Here is a 21,167-nt window from a genome sequence, read left to right on the forward strand (position 1 = left end):
GTTGCGGGTTTTGCATCCCCATTGAATTCAATGGGCAAAACGTGAAACAGAAAATCAACAACAACGCAGCATAAATTGATATGCTGTGGAATTAACCCCTTAATGACCGGGCCATTTTGCACGTTAATGACCAAGGATTATTTTTTGTTTTTTCACGGTCGCATTCAAGTCGTAACTTTTTTTTTATTCCCTCAACATAGACGTATAAGGGCTTGTTTTTTGCTGGAGGAGTTGTATTTTGTAATTGTACCATTTAGATGCTTATAATATATTGATTAACTTTTATTAACTTTATTTTAGGAGAGAATTGAAAATAAGCAGCTATTCCAGCATTGATTTTCACGTTATAAATTTACGCCGTTTACTATACAGCGTAAATAACATGTTAACTTTATTCTATGGGTTGGCACGATTACGGGGATACCAAATATGCAAAGGTTTTATATGTTTTCCTAAAAGCCTAAAAAAATTACTTGTTTTTGCATCGCCGCATTCCAAGAGACGTAATTTTTAATTTTTTCCGTCAATGTGGCCATATGTGGGCTTGATTTTTGCGGGCCAATGTGTAGTTTTCATTAGTACTATTTTGGGGTGCAAAGGACTTATAGATTAATTTTTATTTAATTTTTTATGTGGGGAATGGGAGAAAAGAGAATTTTGCCGTTGTTTTTTTTGGACGCCGTTCATCCGGCGGTTTAATGTGTTAATTTTATTGGTCAAGTTGTTACAATCGCGGGGATACCATATATGTGTATGTGTTATTTTGTTTTGACACTTTTACTAAATAAAACCACTTTTTGGGCAAAAAAAGTAGTTTTATTTGATTTTCACTGTAATTTTTTTTCACAAACTTTATTTAACTGATTGACATTTTTTTTTTTAGTCCCACCAGGGGACTTTACTATGCGATCTGCTGATCGCATATATAATGCTTTGGTATACTTAGTATACCAAAGCATTATTGCCTGTCAGTGTAAAACTGACAGGCAATCTATTAGGCCATGCCTCCGGCATGACCTAACAGGCAGATGCTGAAGGCAGACCTGGGGGTCTTTGTTAGACCCCCGGCTGCCATGGAAACCCGACGGCGACCCGCGATTTTTTTGCGGGGGTGACAGAGGGAGCTCCCTCCCTCTGTCAAACACATTAGATGCCGCTGTCATTATTGACAGCGGCTTTTAATGGGTTAAACTGCCGGAATCGGAGCGCACTTTGATTCCGGCAGTTGCAGCAGGAGCCGGGCTGTGTATAACAGCCGTGCTCCTGCCGCTGATCGTGTGGGTACAGTGGCAGTACCCGCGCCATCACAGGATGGATATATCCATCCTCCTTCGCGAACTAGCAGCTGCTGAGGACGGATATATCTGATCCACTTTGCTGCTACTGTAAATGCTGCGAAATTTCCGCACACAATTCTGTTGTGGAAATTCCTCTGTTTACGCTACGAGGGATCCAGGCCTAAGGGTAAGTTTACATGTACTGTAAACTGAAATTTCTATCCAGATTTTGTATGCAAACATTCTGCCGTTTGCGCAACATAAATTGATGCTGCGAGTTGATAATCCATACAGAAAGTTTGTTCTGCTGTGTGTGTGGATGAGACTTGTTGACGCGTTTCGTGCGCGTTGCAGTTCAGTGTGGCATCAGTGTTTGGTGCGTGGCTGCATGATTTACGATTTCGATGCTTAGAAACTGCAATGAATGTGGTGGGGTTTTTTTTGGCCTTCATTTATTAAACAACTAGCGCGAATCACGGAACTGATTCCGTGTGCTGTGCGTGATTTTCACGCACCAATTGACTTCAATGGGTGCGTGATGCGCGAACAACGCCCAAGTATAGGACATGTCGTGAGTCTTACGCAGCGGACACGCGTGAAAATAACGGAATGTCTGAACGGCCCAATTGACTAACAGGTCCGTGCGACATCACGGACATGAACTACGCTCGTGTAAATAAGGCCTAAGAGTGACAGAAAAATATTAAGGGTATTTTCACACGGCTTACTAGTCCTTCAAAATGAATTATGATATCAAAAAGTCCATTTATTTCTGTAGTTCAATTCCAAGAGTGAAACTCATATATTATATAGATTCATTGCACACAGAGTGATCTGGTTCCAGCATTTTTTTTTTCTTTTAATGTTGATGATCATGGCGAACAGTTAATGAAAACCCAAGATTTAGTCTTGAGTAAAAGTTGAAGATTGTAAACTCCTGGTGTGACACTAATCAGCTAATCCACACAAAACACCTGCAAAGGTTTCCTAAGGGTATGTTCACACGCACTACGGACGTAATTCGGCCGTTTTTGCCCCGAATTACGTCCGAAAATAGCGCTTCAATAGCGTTGACAAACATCTGCCCATTGAAAGCAATGGGCAGACGTTTGTCTGTTCACACGAGGCGTATATTTACGCGCCGCTGTCAAATAACGGCGCGTAAATAGACGCCCGCGTCAAAGAAGTGACCTGTCACTTCTTTGGCCGTAATTGGAGCCGTTATTCATTGAATAGCAGCGCCAATTACGTCCGTAATGGACGCGGCATTCAAGCGCCTGCACATGCCGTTACGGCTGAAATTACAGGGATGTTTTCAGGCGGAAACATCCCCGTAATTTCAGCCGTTACGGACGCTGTCGTGTGAACATACCCTTAGCCTTTAAATGGTCCAACAGTCTGGTTCCGTACGCTACACAATCATGGGGAAGACTGCTGACTTGACAGTTGTCCATTAGACAGTCATTGACACCCTACACAAGGAGGGTAAGCCACAAAATGTCATTGCTAAAGAAGCTGGCTATTCACAGAGTGCTGTATCCAAGCATATTAACCCCTTCCCGACATTTGTTGTAAGCAGTGGCGTAGCTATAGGTGTCGCAGTTGTGACCGGGCCCCTAAGCTTGGGGGCCCACAGGCCCCCGTTGCCATACAGCATGCTTCCTAAATAAATCTGCCGTGTTCTGTCCTCAGTGCCTGTACCGCCGCTCATTAGTGCAGCGCCGGCCGCATCTCATGCTGACCGAGCGTGCATTTCCTGTCAGGAGCGAGACAATGGCTGTATTACACAGCCGCAACCCCGCTCTATAACAGCGGAGGTCAGAGAAACCCCTCATCTCCGCCGCTGTTCTCCTGAATGCTGCGATCACAGCAGACTGCAGCATTCAGGAGAAAATGAGAAGGGGGGGATGCCCCTTGGATTGCGTTACAGGGAATTCCTATGAAGCGATTGAGGGACATATCATATATGGGCAGACAGCCCAGGGTCCATTGAAGGACCCCAGGGCTGTCTTACCATATTTCCTGTTGGCAACGGTACAGGATAGGTGCATTACCTTACATCCACCTTTCTCTGGGATATTGCCTCCCTGTTTTATCATTGTTCTAATAAAATTGGAATATCTTCCATTTTAAACCATTTATCCGCTATGATATTTCTTGCGCTGGAACCTATCCTGTACCGTTGCCTGCTACATACACCATGTGCCGACACGAGGATCCGGGCGCAGCTGGCAGCAGGATTCTGCCGAAGGTGAGCTGGAGGTTTTTCTTCACTATATATTTTCTACATATTTCCTGTTGGGGCATACTTAGGTATGTCCTAACAACTGCCTGTGTACTATCAGTACATATAATATAGTACATAGTAATATAGATATTTGCCAGTACATTAAAGTTTAAAAATAAAGTAAAAACAAAGTAATGTTAAATTAAAAAAAACACATACACCTATTTTACAATAAACTTTAAAATAATTCTCAATACATAAAATATACACAATCGGTATTGGTGAGGCCGCAATAACCTGCACAACGATTTTTTTGCATCATTTATGATGTGTGTGCTGTAAAAAAATAAAAACTGCTTTCTATCACTTATTGTGGAGCACAAGGTGCGATGATGAATTTAACCTCCATGTGCCTCACATTAATAGTAATTAACCCCATCATGTACCTTACATATTAACCCATTATGACCGAGAAACATGATGGGGTTAATTACTATTAATGTGAGGCACATTCAAAATTCACACCTCGTGCCTCACATTAGAAAACGAAAGAACTTTTTTTTTTTATTACTGTTGGCAAAGTATCGGTATCGCAGTGCAAATTTTGGTATCGTGACATCCCTACACTGTGGGTCGCGTCCCCCTGGGGGTTCGTGTGAAGACCTCCGGGGGGTCGCGAGTCACCGAGTTCCCGGTTCCATTCAATCCTGGAGCAAGGAGCTGACATCTCCTTGATCCAGCATTCACTGTACCCTGAGTGTCTCGATGCAGGCAGGCGGGATGTAGCGCCTGCGCTGAGTCACTCATAGCACACACCGGAGGAGACCAAGGATCCTCCACCCGACATGGGAACGGGGATAGGTAAGTAATTATGCTATTTTTCTATTATGCACATATGGGGGCATTATACTGTATGGGGGCTGATATTGCGAGGGGGGCATTATACTGCATGGGGGCTGATAAGATGGGGGCATTATACTGCATGGGGGCTAATAAAATGGGGGCATTATACTGCATGGGGGCTGATATGGGGGGAATCATACTGTATGGGGGGCTGATATGTGGAGCATTATATGTTATGGGGGGGCATTATACTGTGTGGGGGCATTATACTATGGGGGCTGTTTGGCAAGGCGTCTGGGCATAGGCGCGCGCAGGGGTCTGATGAGGATGGTGGTGTTGGGGAGTGGCAAGGGGTCCCAAGCTGAATTCTTGCACCCGGGCCCATACGTCATGGAAAACCAGTGCTTCCCGCAAAATGTCGTATGCTTACGACAAATGCATGGCACCGGCTCAGAAGCTGAGTCGGTGCCATCATCCCCGGATGTCAGCTGTATCTGACAGCTGATATCCTTTTGTAACGGCGGGGACCGAAGTTAGCTTTGATTCCCGCCATTAACCCCTTAAATGCAGCCTTCAAAAGTGATCGCTGCATTTAAGATGTTTGCAGCTCATCGACACCCCAGCAATGAAATCACCGGGGTGTTGGCTGCAATGGCAACCGGTGGCCTAATACTGGCCTACCGGTGTGCCTAGCATGGAAAACTTCCAGCCCCTGCCCGGAGGCAGGGCCTGAAAGGCTTCCGCAGCCGCCGGCAAGATGGCGCCACCTCAGGAGATGAGTCGGCGTCATGAGCGGTGGATATCAGCTGTATGTTACAGCTGACATCCACCTGTAAGTGCAGGAACCGATCGCTGCTTCTTTGAGGTTGCTAGCAGATCACCAGCTGTGCCCTGCAATCGCACGACTGCCGACTGCTATTATGACACCAGGAGACCTAACTGGCCTCCTGTTTGCCATTACGGAAGCCGATTAGGCCCCGCTCGGAGGCGAAGCCTAATCGGCTTGTTGTTAGTGAATGACTGACAGATCTAATACATTGCACTACGTTTTTAGAAAAAAAATCTGACAGTTGGACCTTCAAGTCCCCTAGTGGGACTAAAGTAAAGTGTAAAAAATATAATAAAAGTTTTAAGTAATAAAATAAAACACAATCGCCCTTTTTCACTTATCAAGTCCTTTATTATTGAAAAAAATAAACCATACATATTTTGTATCGCCGAGACCGTAAAGGCTTAAACTGTAAAAATATAATGTTATTTATTCCACGCGGTGAACGGCGTAAAAAAAAAAAAACGTTTAAAAAAAATGCCAGAATTTCTTATTTTTAGTCACTTTTCCCTACAAAAATTGAAATAAAAAGTGATCAAAAAGTTGCATGTATCCAAAAATAGTGCCTATGAAAACTATAGCTTGTCTCGCATAAAACAAGCCCTCATACAGCTCCGTAGACTAAAAAATTAAAAAGTTATGGTTCTCACAACTTGGCGACAGAAAAAATACATTCTTTTTACAAAAGTCATTTTATTGTGCAAAAAGTTGTAAAACATAAAAAAGTGCCATAAATTAGGTATTGCCGGAATCGTACTGACCCGCAGAATAAAGTTAACATGTAATTTATAACGCATGGTGAACCCTGTATTAAAAAAAAAACTATGGCAGAATTGCGTTTTTTTGTTTACCTGGTCTCTCAAAAAATAGGATAAATGTGATCAAAAAGTCGCATGTACCCCAAAATGGTACCAATAATAACTACAGCTCTTCCCGCAAAAAAACAGCCCTCATACCACTACATCTATTAAAAAATAAAATTAGTTAAGGCTTCCATAAGTCAGGAAATAAAAATATGCAGTTGTGCAGATCAGAGGGGAACATTTCGTCTGTTACAAGAGGCGATTTATCAGGGCCCTAAAATTAGGGAACCAGGAAGGGGAGGGCCCAAACATATCTGCTAGAAGTGAGGGTGCCCGTATTATACCAGGACAACACTTCCTAGCAAAATTCCCCAAACTGCAAAGGTGCGGAGTGTAGACTAAAAGGGGGATAAGTAAAGACAATTTATCAGTTCGACACCGGCCTGTGCAGAAAGGATTATTTTATTGTTTACCCCATTATTATACCACCAGACTATGCCCCTAATGTAATCTGCCGATCTTACATGTGCCCCCACATTATAAACTGAAATACCAGCAATACTCAAACAAAACTACTACCAAGCAAAATCTACGCTTCAAAAGCCAAATGGCGCTCCCATCCATCTGAGCCCTCCAGTGTGCCCAAACAGCAGTTTACTTCCACATATATGGCATCGCCATAGCCGGGAAAACCCTTTTAACAATTTTTGGGGTGTGTGTCTACAGTGGCATAAACTGGGCACAACATACTTGCCATTGAATTGACATATCTGGGGAAAAATGTAAATTTTTACTTTGCACCATACACAGCGCATTTATTTATGGAAAAGACCTGTGGGGTGAAAATGTTCACTACACCCCTTAATAAATGCCTTGAGGGGTATAGTTTCTAAAATGGGTCACTTCTGGGGGGGGGGGGGGGGTTCTTTTATTATTTCCCATCTGAGCATCTGCAATTGTGAACCAAATATGTGTAAATCGCCAAATTGTTGCAGTGCTTTTTCTCCTTCAGTCATTGTGGAAATGAGAAAAAAATTAGGTAAACCTACATTTTTTTAGATAAAATTTAGATTGTCATTTTTAGGGCCTATTTCCAATAATTTCTGAAAAAAAACTGTGGGGTCAAAACGCTCACTATACCCCTAGATAATTTTCTCAATGGGTGTAGTTTCCAAAATGGGGTCACTTGTGGGGGGTTTCCACTGTTTTGTCACCTCGGGCTTTGTAAATGTGACATGGCCTCCGCAAACCATTCCTGCTAAATTTGAACTCCGAAAGCCAAATGGCGCTCCATCCCTTCTAAGCCCTGCCGTGTGTCCAAACAGCCGTTTATGACCACATGTGGGGTATTGTTTTACTCGGGAGAAACTGCTTTACAAATTTTGCGGAGCTTTTTCTCCTTTAGTCTTTGTGGAAATGAGAAAAAAACTAGCTAAACCTACATTTACTTTGATAAAATGTAGATTTTCATTTTCACGGCCTACTTCCAATAATTTCTGTAAAAAACCTGTGCGGTCAAAATGCTCACTATACCCGTAGATAATTTCCTTGAGGTGTGTAGTTTCCCAAATGGGGTTACTTTTGGGGGATTTCCACTGTTTTGGCACAGCAAGAGCCCTTCAAACCTGACATGGTGCCTAAAATATATTCTAATAAAAATAAGGCCCCAAAATCCACTAGGTGCTCCTTTGCTTCTGAGGCCGGTGCTTCAGTCCAGTAGAACACTAGGGCCACTTGTGGGATATTACTAAAAACTGCAGAATCTGGGCAATAAATATTGAGTGCATTTTTCTGGTAAAATTTTCTGTTACAAAAAAAATGGATTAAAAATGAATTTCTGCAAAAAAAAAATACGAAATTTGTACATTTCACCTCTACATTGCTTTAATTCCTGTGAAACGTCTAAAGGGTTAAGAAACTTTCTAAATGCTGTTTTGAATACTTAGAGGGGTGAAGTTTTTAAAATGGGGTGACTTATTGGGGGTTTCTAATATATAAGGCCCTCAAAGCCACTTCACAACTGAACTGGCCACTGCAAAAATAGCCTTTAGAAATTTTGAAAATGTGAGAAATTACTGCTAAAGTTCTAAGCCTTGTAACGTCCCAGAAAAATAAAAGGATGTTCAAAAAACGATGCCAATCTAAAGTAGACATATGAGGGATGTTAATTAGCAACAATTTTGCTAATACATTTAAATTGCAGATACATTTAAATTGAGAAAAATACTAATTTTTTTAATTTTTCACTAAAATGTGGTGTTTTTCACGATTAAATACTGAATGTATCGAGTAAATTTTGCCAGTAACATAAAGTCCAATGTGTCACGGGAAAACAGTCTCAGAATCGCTTGGATAGGTGAAAGCATTCCGAAGTTTTTACCACATAAAGGGAAACATGTCAGATTTGAAAAATGAGGCTCTGCCAGGAAGGTCAAAAGTGGCTAAAGAGGGAAGGGGTTAATGGAAAGCTGGGAGGAAGGAAAAAGTGTGGCAGAAAAAGGTGCACAAGCAACAGGGATAATCGCAGCCTTGAAAGGATTGTCAAGAAATGGCCATTCAAGAATCTGGGAGAAATTCACAAGGAGTGAACTACGGCTGGAGTCAGTGCTTCAAGAGCCAACGCACACAAAGATGTATCCAGGACATGGGCTACAACTGTCACATTCCTTGAGACAAGGTCAGAAGCGTCTAACCTGGGCTAAGGAGAAAAAGGACTGGTCTGTTGCTCAGTGGTCCAAAGTCCTGTTTTCAGATGAAAGAAAATTTTGCATGGCGGAGGAGTGGAGAGGCGTCAATCCAAGTTGCTTGCGGTCCAGTGTGAAGTTTCCACAGTCAGTGATGGTTTGGGAAGCCATGTCATCTGCTGGTGTTGATCCACTGTGTTATATCAAGTCCAGAGTCGGCGCATCCGTCTACCAGGAAATTTTACAGCACTTCCTGCTTCCATCTGCTGACAAGCTTTAGGCCTCATGCACACTTCCATCACTGTTTTCACGTCCGTTTCTCACGGATCCGTGTGTCCGTTATGGTATCCGTGTGTAATCCATGTCCCTTCCGTGTTTCCGTTTCAAACGGACGTTGTGTTTCCGTTTGGCTTCTGTGTTTCCGTTAAAAAAGCAGAAGGTATTGAACTTCATTTGAACTTGTCACATGTCCCAGTCCATGAACTTTGGCATGCCCTGCTGTTGCTAGGGCAACGGATCTGTCAAAAACGGACGGCACACGGAAGCCTTTTTTCACGGACCCATTGACTTCTATGGACCCCACAGTCACAGAATCACTGACAAAAGTAGGACATGCTCTACTTTTGACAGAACGGAACAACGGATCCGTGAAAATAACGGAAGTGTGCATGCGCCCATTGAAATGAATGGGTCAGGGTGCTATTAGTGACAAAAAAAAATATAGCACCCTGAAGGGAAAAACGGAAGTGGGCATGAAGACTTATGGAGATGCTGATTTCATTTTCCAGTAGTCGACTACGCTATTGCTTCCGGCAAAACGACGGGTCCAGTGCACAACAGACACAAACGGAAACCATGGGCACCGGATCCATCACCATTGAAATCAATAGTGATGGAAACCTCTGGTTTCTGTTTGTGTCTGCTCAAGGTCCCGTTCTGACAGAAAGCTGACGGGACGTCAGAACGGGACCCCAACGCAGATGTGAACGAAGCCTAAGGCTGTTCACCTTTTTATTAGAGACTTTTGAGCCTGTCGGCCGTTCTATCCGATTTGACTGCCAGAACAGCACAGCATGCGCCACTATTCTTGCTTTCAAAACGATGGACCTCTAAGTCAGTGGGGTCCGTTGTATGACAGGTCCGGAAGAGGCTTGTTTTTTAAATGGAAGCCATGAGACAGATGTGAACAGAGCCTAGCTGTGTATATCTTTCTACTATGCACAGGGAAAAAAATAAAAGTACTTATATTACAGTGTTCATGTTGTTATGACCACTAAAAATGAAGTGAAAATGTTTATCGTTTTGTCACTGTTCTCGCATAGTGTAGAAATTTACATATGACACAAAAAAAGGACTAAAAAGAGGCAACTTATTGAAAATACAGCTATTGATAAAAGGTTCAAAATAAACACATGCGTGGCAGCCCACAAGAAGGAAACCACGTTTGCTATGTGGTCACGTGACTTCGCTAAGAGCGCGGAATAGAAGTCAGGCTCACTGAAACACGTGGCAATGAGCCGCTTCCTGTTCCGGGGACATGTGACGTTCTTCTCCCTCCTCATTGGTAGATGCGGGAGAGCTCGTAGTTTGCTACCACGGTAACGCTATTAGTAATGGAGGCGTTAGAACCTGATATCGTCTTACCCGGTCGCAGTTCTTCTTCCACACCCGCAGTAACGTTGCCGAATGAGAATGGCGGCTCTGCCCCCGTGGTGTGCGCCCTATGTCTGTCTGCTCCAGGGAAATACACGTGTCCGAGGTGTAACGCTCCTTACTGCAGCCTTGCTTGTTATAAGGGAGCCCGGCACTCAGTCTGTTCCGAGCTCTTCTACAAAGAGTCCGTGCTGCAGGCGCTTCGGGATGAGGAAGCCGGGCCCAGGGGAAGGAGGCAGATAGAGGAGATGCTGCTGAAGCTGAGGGAGGACGAGCGCGGTGAAGAGCCGCTGTCCGGCTTAGACGGGGTCATGAATGGAGAGGATAGCGGCTTGTGGGGCTGTCTCTCCCGCCGCGAAAAGGAGCATTTCAACAGGTTGATAAAAAGTGGCCACATTGGTTCCCTGGTCCCTCAGTGGAGGCCGTGGTGGGACACCCAGGAACTGACTCAGGGATATAAGATCATGGAGATCCCAGAGACTGAACCTGTGCACGAGCAACTTCATATTAAGAGTCAAGACATAAGTTCCTGCTATGGACAAGATGATGCCACCAAACAGACTTGTCCCACAGGCAGGGATACCGACCAAGATGTCACCACAGTCCCTGAGAAGACTGAAGGTGTTCAGAGGATTTCATCTGGGTGGGTGTATGAAAGGAAAGATTGTATGAAGATCCTCAGCAAGAAAACTAAACGGGGCCACCACGAGACCAATGCACTGGACAGAGGTGTAGATACAGGGGACAGTCTGAAGGAAGAGGAAACATTAGGAGATGACCAGGCCATAGCTTTGGAGATCCCACCGCTTCTCCATTCTATCCCACCCTTGCGCTCGCTAACTCGTAACCCATCCGCACTGGTCCGCTTCACCTTGGTCAATGTCATTTACAGCTATTCCTTCTCCCTCTTACGGCATAATGGTGACCTGAGTGATAATGATATTATGTTGGATTTTATAGGGACCTTGCTTTCCATCTCCGGTGCTCTCAGCACAACTACAGTGTACAACACTACTGCTCATGCTTTGAAGAGCGCTGTACGAGCGGCCTCCGACCCTTTATTGGGTGGAGATGAAGGTGTAGCTGTTTCAGCAATGGCGGGTGCATCTAAAATTCTTCTGGGTGATGGTGATAAGAAGTATTCCTTGGCTGCTCTCTCCCACTTGTACCATTTGCTGGGAAAGACTCAGAAACTTGTTCCCGAAGAGAAGGATGTGAGGAAAGGGGCGTTTAATGCCAAGAAAAAATGCTTGTTCCTAGCCGCGTGGGTGAATGAGAATGAAGATTCTTTGGCTGTTTTGTCTGCAGAGGTTTTGATGGAATATAAACAGTATATTAAAGATCTCCATGAAATGGCAGAGATATCAAAAGGACTTCAGCAGGTCTGGGGTGGAAAAAGACCGCCAGACAAAAATCCGCTAATACAAGAAGTTAACTAAATCACAGTGGAGTTTTCTAATTTTTGGATTATTTATTTGGTGTCCTAGTGGCAGAAAAAAGCCTCCTGAGACTTTACTGTGTGCTTTTCTATTGGTTGATGACCATCGAAATGATAGAAGTTCTCTATTGAATGTGATTATTTCTAATATTTCATAGCACTGTGTCGTTTAATAGCGGCGCTGCTGTTTATGTTCCCTATACACCGTGAGCGCCTGAATTATTAATAATGCAACAGAGATTGACGACTGTTCTCACTCACTTGGTGTTGGGTTTAAAAGTTTTTGTGCCGGCCCTCCGGCTATAAACCCTGCAGTTGTCTGTAGTAGGATCAATCCCATGATACTGAAGTGTAGTATGACTCTACGATGACACTTCTCAGATCTATATTGTGTATGATTGCGCATGAGCATCCAGACCGGCTCCCATGTCTTGATATATTAAAGGCTCTGAAATTGGCATGAACTTTCCACATTATTGTATTCTTAACTAAAACAAGCCTATTTTTGTATCAAAAATATTCTATAGTGTCTTTCAGAAGTGAGCAGTGCATGCTGGATCATTTAGATGAAGTGAGACTGACGCCGTAGGGGACACGTTAACCGGTTCAGGACCTGGCACAGTTTAGGCATTTTTAGCACACGTTAGTTAAAAGGCTATAACTTTTTCATTTGTTGGGCTAGCGATGTGATAATGCAGGTTTCTTATTTTTATACACATCATTTCAGCATTTTTAGGCTTAGTTTGAAAACAAATAGTAAAAACATGTTTGTTTATTTTTTAGCTTTTTTTTTTGTGATGGTTATTGTCTACTGTACATTTTGATGTATTTTGGGGTAATTTGGTCAGGGCTAGCTTTACAATGATCAGCGGGGAAACGTTTTTGATGGGTTTTGTTTGTGTAATCTTTTATCTATTTTTGCAGCCCCAGTTACAGCGGAAAAGTATATTATAAAAAAATTATAGTTCCGCAAAGGTCTTTTTTCTGACCTTTTGAGAAACAGGCCATACTAAAAAAAAAAGGTTAAAAGCTTTTTTGATTTTTATTTTGGCCTGTTCCTCAACGGTCAGAAAAAGACCTTTGCGGAACTTTGAAAAAATTTTTACGCTATACTTTTCCACCGTAACTGGGGCTGCACATCAGGGGAAGTCAGCCCAGTTCTAGTGACTATTGTCACGGTTAGTGATTTAGTTAGACCCAGCGGCAGCCTCCTACTACCGACATCCAGGGTGTTTACGTGACTAGTCACATGACCACTGGTACTCAGAAGCAATCAAGCTGCCTCTAGTCTATACTCTGCTCACTGAGCGCTGTGTACGTGAGTACAGGGAAGACAAAAGCAGTGAAAACCGCTTCTGTCTTCTTTCCAGGGTCCTTGGCAGTCTGACAGCCGGGCACCCCAACATTGACCCCTTCCCAACATTTGCCGTATGGATACAACATGGAAAGCTAGTGCTTCCCGCATTTTGCCATATCCATACGACAAATGGTGGACATCGGCTCCGAATCTGAGTCGATGCCACCATCGCCGGATGTCAGCGGTATCTTACAGCTGACATCAGGCTGAAATTAGCTTTGATCCCCGCCATTAAACCCCTTAAATGCAGCACTCAAACGCGATCGCTGCATTTAAGCTGTTTGCAGCTCATCGGAACCCCAGCAATGAAATCGCTGGGGTTCGGTGGCTGCAATGGCACCCGGAGGCCTAATACTGGCCTCCCGGTCTGCCTAGCACGAAAAATTTCCAGCCCCCGACCGGCGGCAGGGCCTGAAAGGCTTCCGTAGCCGGCGGCAAGATGGCGCCGGCTCAGGAGCTGAGCCGGCGTCATCAGCGGAGGATGTCACCTGTATGTTACAGCTGACATCCACCTGTAACGGCAGGAACCGGAGCTAGCTCTGATCCCTGCTGCCATTAACCCCTTCGATGCAGCGATCGCTGCATCATAGAGGTTGCTAGCAGATCGCCAGCCCTGCCATGCAATCTGGGCTGCCGATGTTGCTATGGCAACAGGAGACCTAACAATGGCCTCCTGCTCTGCCATTACGGAAGCCGACTAGGCCCCGCCGGGAGGCGAAGCCTAATCGGCTTGCTGTCAGAGAATGACTGACAGATCTAATACATTGCACTACATAGGTAGTGCAATGTATTAGAAAAAAAATATCTGACATTTGGACCTTCAAGTCCCCTAGTGGGACTTGGAAAAAAAGTGTAAAAAAAGACGTTTTAAAACATATAATAAAAGTTTCAAGTAATGAAATAAAATACAATCGCCCTGTTCCCTTACCAAGTCCTTTATTATTGAAAAAAAACATACATACAAATTTATCGCCGCGTCCGTAATCGCCTCAACTATAAAATGTTATTTATTCCACGCGGTGAACGGCGCAAAAAACTATACTAGAATTTCTGTTTTTTGGTCACTTTGTCCTACAAATATTGGACTAAAAAGTAATCAAAAAGTCGCATGTATCCAAAAATGGTACCTATAAAAACCATAGCTCATCTCGCAAAAAACAAGCCTTCATACAGCTACGTCAACGAAAAAATTAAAACGTCGTGTTTCTCACAACACGGCGACAGAAAAAAATACACTCTTTTTACAAAAGTAATTTTATTGTGCAAAAAGTTGTAAAACATAAAGTGCTATAAATTAGGTATCGCCGGAATTGGACTGTCCCGCAGAATAAAGTTAACATGTAATTTATAACGCGTGGTGAATGCTGTATAAGGCCGGATTTACACGAGCGTGTGCGTTTTGCGCGCGCAAAAAACGCTGCGTTTTGCGCGCGCAAAAGGCATTTGACAGCTCCGTGTGTCATCCGTGTATGATGCGCGGCTGCGTGATTTTCACGCAGCCGCCATCATAGAGATGAGGTAGTCGACGCCCGTCACTGTCCAAGGTGCTGAAAGAGCTAACTGATCGGCAGTAACTCTTTCAGCACCCTCGACAGTGAATGCCGATCGCAATATACACCAACCTGTGAATAAAAAAAGACGTTCAAACTTACCATGAACTGCCTGCTTCCTCCAGTCCGGTCTCCCGGCCGTTGCCTTGGTGACGCGTCCCTCTCTTGTCATCCGGCCCCACCTCCCAGGATGACGCGGCAGGCCATGAGACCGCTGCAGCCTGTGATTGGCTGCAGCCTGTGCTTGGCCTGTGATTGGCTGCAGCTGTCACTTGGCCTGAATTGTCATCCCGGGAGGTCGGACTGGAGGAAGGAGCCGGGACTTATCGGTAAGTCCGAACTTCTGTTTTTTTTTACACGTATATGTATATTGTGATCGAAAGTCACTGTCCATGGTGCTGAAACAGTTTAAGTCTTTGAGCACCGTGGGCAGTGACTGTCTCCTGACGTCGCGTACCCGAACATTTTTTGCCGGGTTCGGTCAAAACGAGTTCGGCCGAACCCGGTGAAGTTCGGTGCGCTCATCTCTAATTTGACACTCCGTTTGGATGTTTGTAACCAGAAAAGCACGTGGTGCTTTTCTGTTTACATTCATCCTTTTGACAGCTCTTGCGTGATTTTCGCGCATGCAACGCAGGACCGTCCGTGTGGCATGCGTTGTTTTCACGCACCCATTGAAGTCAATGGGTGCGTGTTGCGTGAAAAACGCAAGAATATAGAACATGTCGTGAGTTTTACGCAACGCACTCACGCAGCGCAAAATTCACGCATCGTCTAAACAGCCCCATAGACTATTATAGTTGCGTACGACACGCGTGAAAAGCACGCGCGTCGCACGCGCGTATAATACGCTCGTGTAAATGAGGCCTAAGGCTGGGTTCACACGACCTATTTTCAGACGTAAACGAGGCGTATTATGCCTCGTTTTACGTCTGAAAATAGGGCTACAATACGTTGGCAAACATCTGCCCATTCATTTGAATGTGTTTGCCGACGTACTGTGCAGACGACCTGTTATTTACGCGTCGTCGTTTGACATCTGTCAAACGACGACGCGTAAAAATACAGCCTCGTCAAAAGAAGTGCAGGACACTTCTTTGGACGTTTTTGGAGCTGTTTTCTCATAGACTCCAATGAAAACAGCTCCAAAAACGGACGTAAAAAACGCAGCGAAAACGGCGCGAAAAACGCCGCGAAAAATGCGAGTTGGTCAAAAAACGTCTGAAAAGCAGGGTCTGTTTTCCCTTGAAAACAGCTCTGGATTTTCAGACGTTTTTGGTCACTACGTGTGCACATACCCTAAAAAAAACTATTCAAGAGTTGCGGTTTTATGGTCCCTTGCCTCCCAAAAAATAGGATAAAAAGTCGCATGTACCCCAAAATAGTACCAATAAAAACTACAGCTCATCCCTCATAAAAACAGCCCTCATACCAATAAGTCTATGAAAAAATAAAATTAGTTAAAGGGGTTGTCCGAGATAAATTTTTATTTAAAAGTTAAACACACAATACACACATTAAATATTCCCTAATATACTTACCTGTGCAGCTCCAGTTACAGTGGAAAAGATGGTGGTCTTTTTTGACCTTTTGAGGGACAGACAATAATAATAAAAAAATAGTAAAGTACAAAAAAAAATTAAATAATAAATACACATAAAATACCCACCCCCAAAAAATACCGTTCCCCCTGTCAATCATTGTTGTAATGCTAGCGCTGACCCAATTACCCTAATATAGACATGTAATATATAGAAATTTACGGTAGACAATGGCGATCACAAATAAAAGGTCTATTTTAGGGTAAAACTATGTTATTACCCAAAAAAATAGCTGAAACGTAAAAAAGCTTATTTTTTTACTATTTTCAAACTTTATGAATGAAAATTCTAAAATGGCAAAAAAGCTGTGTATAAAAAAATAAACCTGCATTGTCTACGGAAAAAACGTCGCAAAAATAACGTCGTTAGCCCAACAAATAAAAAAGTTATAGCCATTTAACTAACACGTGCTAAAAAGGGCTAAACTGTGTCTGGTCCTGAAGGCGCAAAATAGCCCGGTCCTGACCTGGATAAGATCTTCTGGGGTCCTGTATCTAAGCCTACATTGTTAGGCTTAGATACAGGGTCTAACAAACAGTGTCACACATGGAGCCTGTATCTAAGCCTAACACAATGTAGGCTTAGATACAGGATCCCAGATGACATTCTTTTTATTCCTGTATAAGGGTATGTTCACACGGCCTATTTACGGACGTAATTCGGGCGTATTAACCCCCGAATTACGTCCGAAATTACGGCTTGAAAGCAATGGGCAGACGTTTGTCTGTTCACACGAGGCGTATAAAAGACGGCGCGTAAATAGACGCCCGCGCCAAAGAAGTGTCATGTCCATGGACTACATGGAAAACCAGCTACAGTTACGTCCGTAATGGACGCGGCGTTCAAGCGCCTGCACATGCCGTTACGGCTGAAACGACAGGGCTGTTTTCTCCTGAAAACAGCCCCTTAATTTCGGCCGTTACGGACGCTGCCGTGTGAACATACCCTAAGATTAGTGTTTTGGGGCCCTGTATCTAAGCCTAACATGTGGTATTCTTAGATACATGGCCCATGTGTGACACTGTCCGCTTGGGTAATGTTACTAAGGCTACCTTGTGGTAGGCTTAGATACATGGTCTAACAGTATCACACATGAGCAGTGTATCTAAGCATCCCTCTTTTTTTTTTTTCTTACCGTGTTTCCCCGATAGTAAGACACCCCCGATTGTAAGACGTATCGGGGGTTTCAGGGGGGTCGGCTAATATAAGCCGTACCCCGAAAGTAAGACATGTCTTACTTTCGGGGAAACACGGGGGTATTGCCGCCTCCTGCCCACTTTCGCGCCGCCCCCCTCCATACGTCACCGCGCCGGATATATCCGTCCTCAGCAGCTGCTAGTTCGCGCAGGAGGACGGATATATCCGTCCTGTGATGGCGCGGGTACTGAGACTGTACCCACGCGATCAGCGGCAGGAGCACGGCTGTTATACACAGCCTGGCTCCTGCTGCAACTGCCGGAATCGAAGCGCGCGCCGATTCCGGCAGTTTAACCCATTAAATGCCGCTGTCAATAGTGACAGCGGCATTTAATGTGTTTGACAGAGGGGGGAGCTCCCTCTGTCACCCGATCGGCGCCCCCGCAAACAAATCGCGGGTCGCCGTCTGGTTTCCATGACAGCCGGGGGTCTAACAAAGACCCCCAGGTCTGCCTTCAGCATCTGCCTGTTAGGCGATGCCGGAGGCATGACCTAATAGGTTGCCTGTCAGTTTTACACTGACAGGCAATAATGCTTCGGTATACTAAGTATACCAAAGCATTATATATGCGATCGGCACATCGCATAGTGAAGTCCCCTGGTGGGACTAAAAAAAAAAATGTAAAACAGTTAAAGGGGTATTCCGGAACTAAAAAATTACATTTATTTAAATAAAACAATGAAAAAGATATAACTTTCCAATGTACTTACGTTTCATCAGATGGCTGTAGCGTCGTATATCCTCCTCCGTCGCCGTCCCCTTAGCAATGCAAAATCTGCACTTCCTGTGCAGACCCGTCCATTTGGTCTTCTGCCTTGCTTCCGGTTTCCGGCTTTCACACTGTACGGTTACGTCATCAAAAATGACGTAACCGTACCACGTGCTTCTTTATTGAATTAGAGCATGCGTGGTGAACACACTCCACCGCGCATGCTCTGTGAAATTATGTGGCTGCGTCTTCAGCGGCCGTGTATATTACACTGCGCATGCGCAAGGTTGAAGGTGTGTAGCGGTGTGTATACGAAGTTGCAGGAATAACGGCCGTTTCGGCCGTCTTCCCGACAGGTGCAGGAGCTGTGACAGCTGCTGTCTCGTACAGCAGCTGCCGCAGCTCCTACAGCGGGGACCGATCGCTGTGTCCCCGCTGTCTAACCCCTTAAAAGCCGCGTTCTATAGAGATCGCGGGTTTTTAGGGGTTAAGTTACCATCGCCGGCCTGCTACACGATAGCGGCCGGCGATGGTTACTATGGCAACCGGACACCAAACAAAGGCGTCCGGCTATGCCATCGACGGAAGCCTAGTGGGTCCTGACAAAGTCAGGACCCACTATGCTTGCTGTCAGTGAATAGCTGACAGTTCTAATACACTGCACTACGGATGTAGTGCAGTGTATTAGAATAGCGATCAGGGCCTCCTGCCCTCAAGTCCCCTAGTGGGACAAAGTAATAAAGTAAAAAAAAAAGTTAAAAAAGATGTGTAAAAATAAGAAATTAAAAGTTAAAAAAATCCCCCTTTTTTTCCCTTATCAGTCCTTTTTTATTAATAAAAATATATAAATAAACGATACATAATTGGTATCGCCGCGTCCGTAACGGCCTGAACTACAAAATTATTTCGTTATTTATCCCGCGCGGTGAACGCCGTAAAAGAAAATAATAATATACCGTACCAAAATCACAATTGTTTGGTCACTTCACCTCCCAAAAAATGTATTAAAAATAGATCAAAAAGTTGCATTTACCGAAAAATGTTACTGATCGAAACTACAGTTCGTTACGCAAAAAATAAGTCCTTGCACGGCTTTATTGATGGAAAAATTATAAAGTTCTGGCTCTTAGAATAAGGTAACAAAAAGTGAATGATTTTTTACAAAACGTATTTTATTGTGCAAACGCCATAAGACATAAAAAAACTATAAACATCTGGTGTCACCGTAAGGCCGAGTTTACACGAGCGTGTGCGTTTTGTGCAAGCAAAAAGCGCGGCGTTTTGCGTGCGCAAAAAGCACTTAACAGCTCCGTGTGTCAGCCCTTTATGATGCGCGGCTGCGTGCTTTTCGCGCAGCCGCCATCATTATGACACTCCGTTTGGATGTTTGTAAACAGAAAAGAACGTGGTGCTTTTCTGTTTTCATTCATCCTTTACAGTGCTGTTGCGTGAATCACGCGCGTCCCACGGAATTGCTTCCGTGCGACATGCGTGGTTTTCACACACCCATTGACTTCAATGGGTGCGTGATGCGCGAACAGCGCACAAATATAGGACGTCGTGCGTTTCACGCAGCGGACATACGCTGCGTGAAAATCACGTACCTGTCTGCACGGCCCCATAGAGTAACATAGGTCCCTGCGACGCGCGTTGCAAAAACGTATAATACGCTCGTGTAAATGAGCCCTAATCGTATCGCCCCATAGAATAAAGTGAATATGTCATTTATAGCGCACGGTGAACGCTGTAACAAAAATAGAATTAAAAAACAATAGAATTGCTGTTTTTTAGTCACCACGCCACTTAAAAATAGAATAAAAACTGATCAAAAAGCTGCATGCACCCCAAGAAAACTACAATGTATTCCTCAAGTGGTCTAGTTTCCAAAATGGGATCACCTTTTGGGGGTTTCCACTATTTTGGTACCACAAGACCTATTCAAACCGGACATGGTGCCTAATAAAAAGGCGGCCTCAAAATCCACTAGGTGCTCCTTTGCTTCTGAGGCCGGTGCTTCAGTCCATTACCGCCCGAGGGCCACATGTGGGATATTTCTACTGCAGAATCTGGACAATAAGTATTGAGTTGCGTTTCTCTGGTAAAACATTTTGTGCATAAACTTTCTAAATGCTGTTGTGAATACTTTGAGGGGTCTAGTTTCTAAAATGTCGTGTTTCATAGGGGTGTCTAATATATAGGCCCCTCAAAGCCACTTCAGAACTGAACTGGAAGCCCAAAAAAAATAATTAGGCAATACTTCGCTTCTATACGAACTAGTTAGCGATTCACAGTGTGATGAAGTAAGGGGAAGCAGCGCTTATACGAGCGGTGCACCCCCTTCAAACAGCCGATGACTTTTCAGTTCACAGGTAGCAGAGTTACATGATGGGGAATTTGTTTTCCTGTTGTGTAACTCTGCTACCTGTCAATGGAAAAATCAGCTGCCAGAGTGAAAAATGTTTCCACACAGAGGAGTACCGCAAAGAAACACCTGGGAATCAGACATGATGGACTAACATTTTTCCCTGTGGTGGATGACTTTTCAGTTGACAGGTAGCAGAGTTACATGAAGGGGAATTATTTTTCATCGATGGCTAGTTAGGAGCGCTGCTTCCCTTTAGTTTTTTCTTGCTCACTGTGAATCTCCGACACAGGATGCAGCGGCGATCCACAGGTATTGCTCCTTTTATCCCAATTCACATGTTAGAATTCAATTTTTTTTATTTTATATATATATATATATATATATATATATATATATATATATATATATATAAAATACAGTATTTAAAACTAAGACTGTATAAACAGTTAATATACATTTAGAAAACTTATAATTATAAAGACCAAACTTTACGTATCATCATATAGGGTCAGTGTTGTTTAAAAACGCAGATATCCAGTGATTTCAGCTTGTGCTAGCAGTAATAGAATGAGAGCACCAAAATGAAGACTGGGATTGCAGAAGTTAGTAGAGCTGGGTGTAGTAGGCGGAGCA

General features: G+C 43.9%; 1 protein-coding gene across 1 annotated transcript; it reads left to right on the forward strand.

The window, feature by feature from the left end:
* Nucleotides 1-10,202: 10,202 nt before the first annotated feature.
* Nucleotides 10,203-12,214, forward strand: ZNHIT2 (zinc finger HIT-type containing 2). The gene has a single exon (XM_075836831.1). It carries the CDS (start codon nt 10,277-10,279, stop codon nt 11,753-11,755), a length of 1,479 nt encoding a protein of 492 aa, XP_075692946.1. The 5' UTR covers nt 10,203-10,276; the 3' UTR covers nt 11,756-12,214.
* The last annotated feature ends 8,953 nt before the right edge of the window (nt 12,215-21,167 follow it).

The sequence above is a fragment of the Rhinoderma darwinii genome, chromosome 9 (genome assembly GCF_050947455.1).
Source record: "Rhinoderma darwinii isolate aRhiDar2 chromosome 9, aRhiDar2.hap1, whole genome shotgun sequence".
NCBI classification, from domain to species: domain Eukaryota; kingdom Metazoa; phylum Chordata; class Amphibia; order Anura; family Rhinodermatidae; genus Rhinoderma; species Rhinoderma darwinii.

Bases quoted from the DNA above. Each gene is read 5' to 3' on its own strand.
- ZNHIT2 (XM_075836831.1), top strand. From the start codon at position 10,277: ATGGAGGCGTTAGAACCTGATATCGTCTTACCCGGTCGCAGTTCTTCT.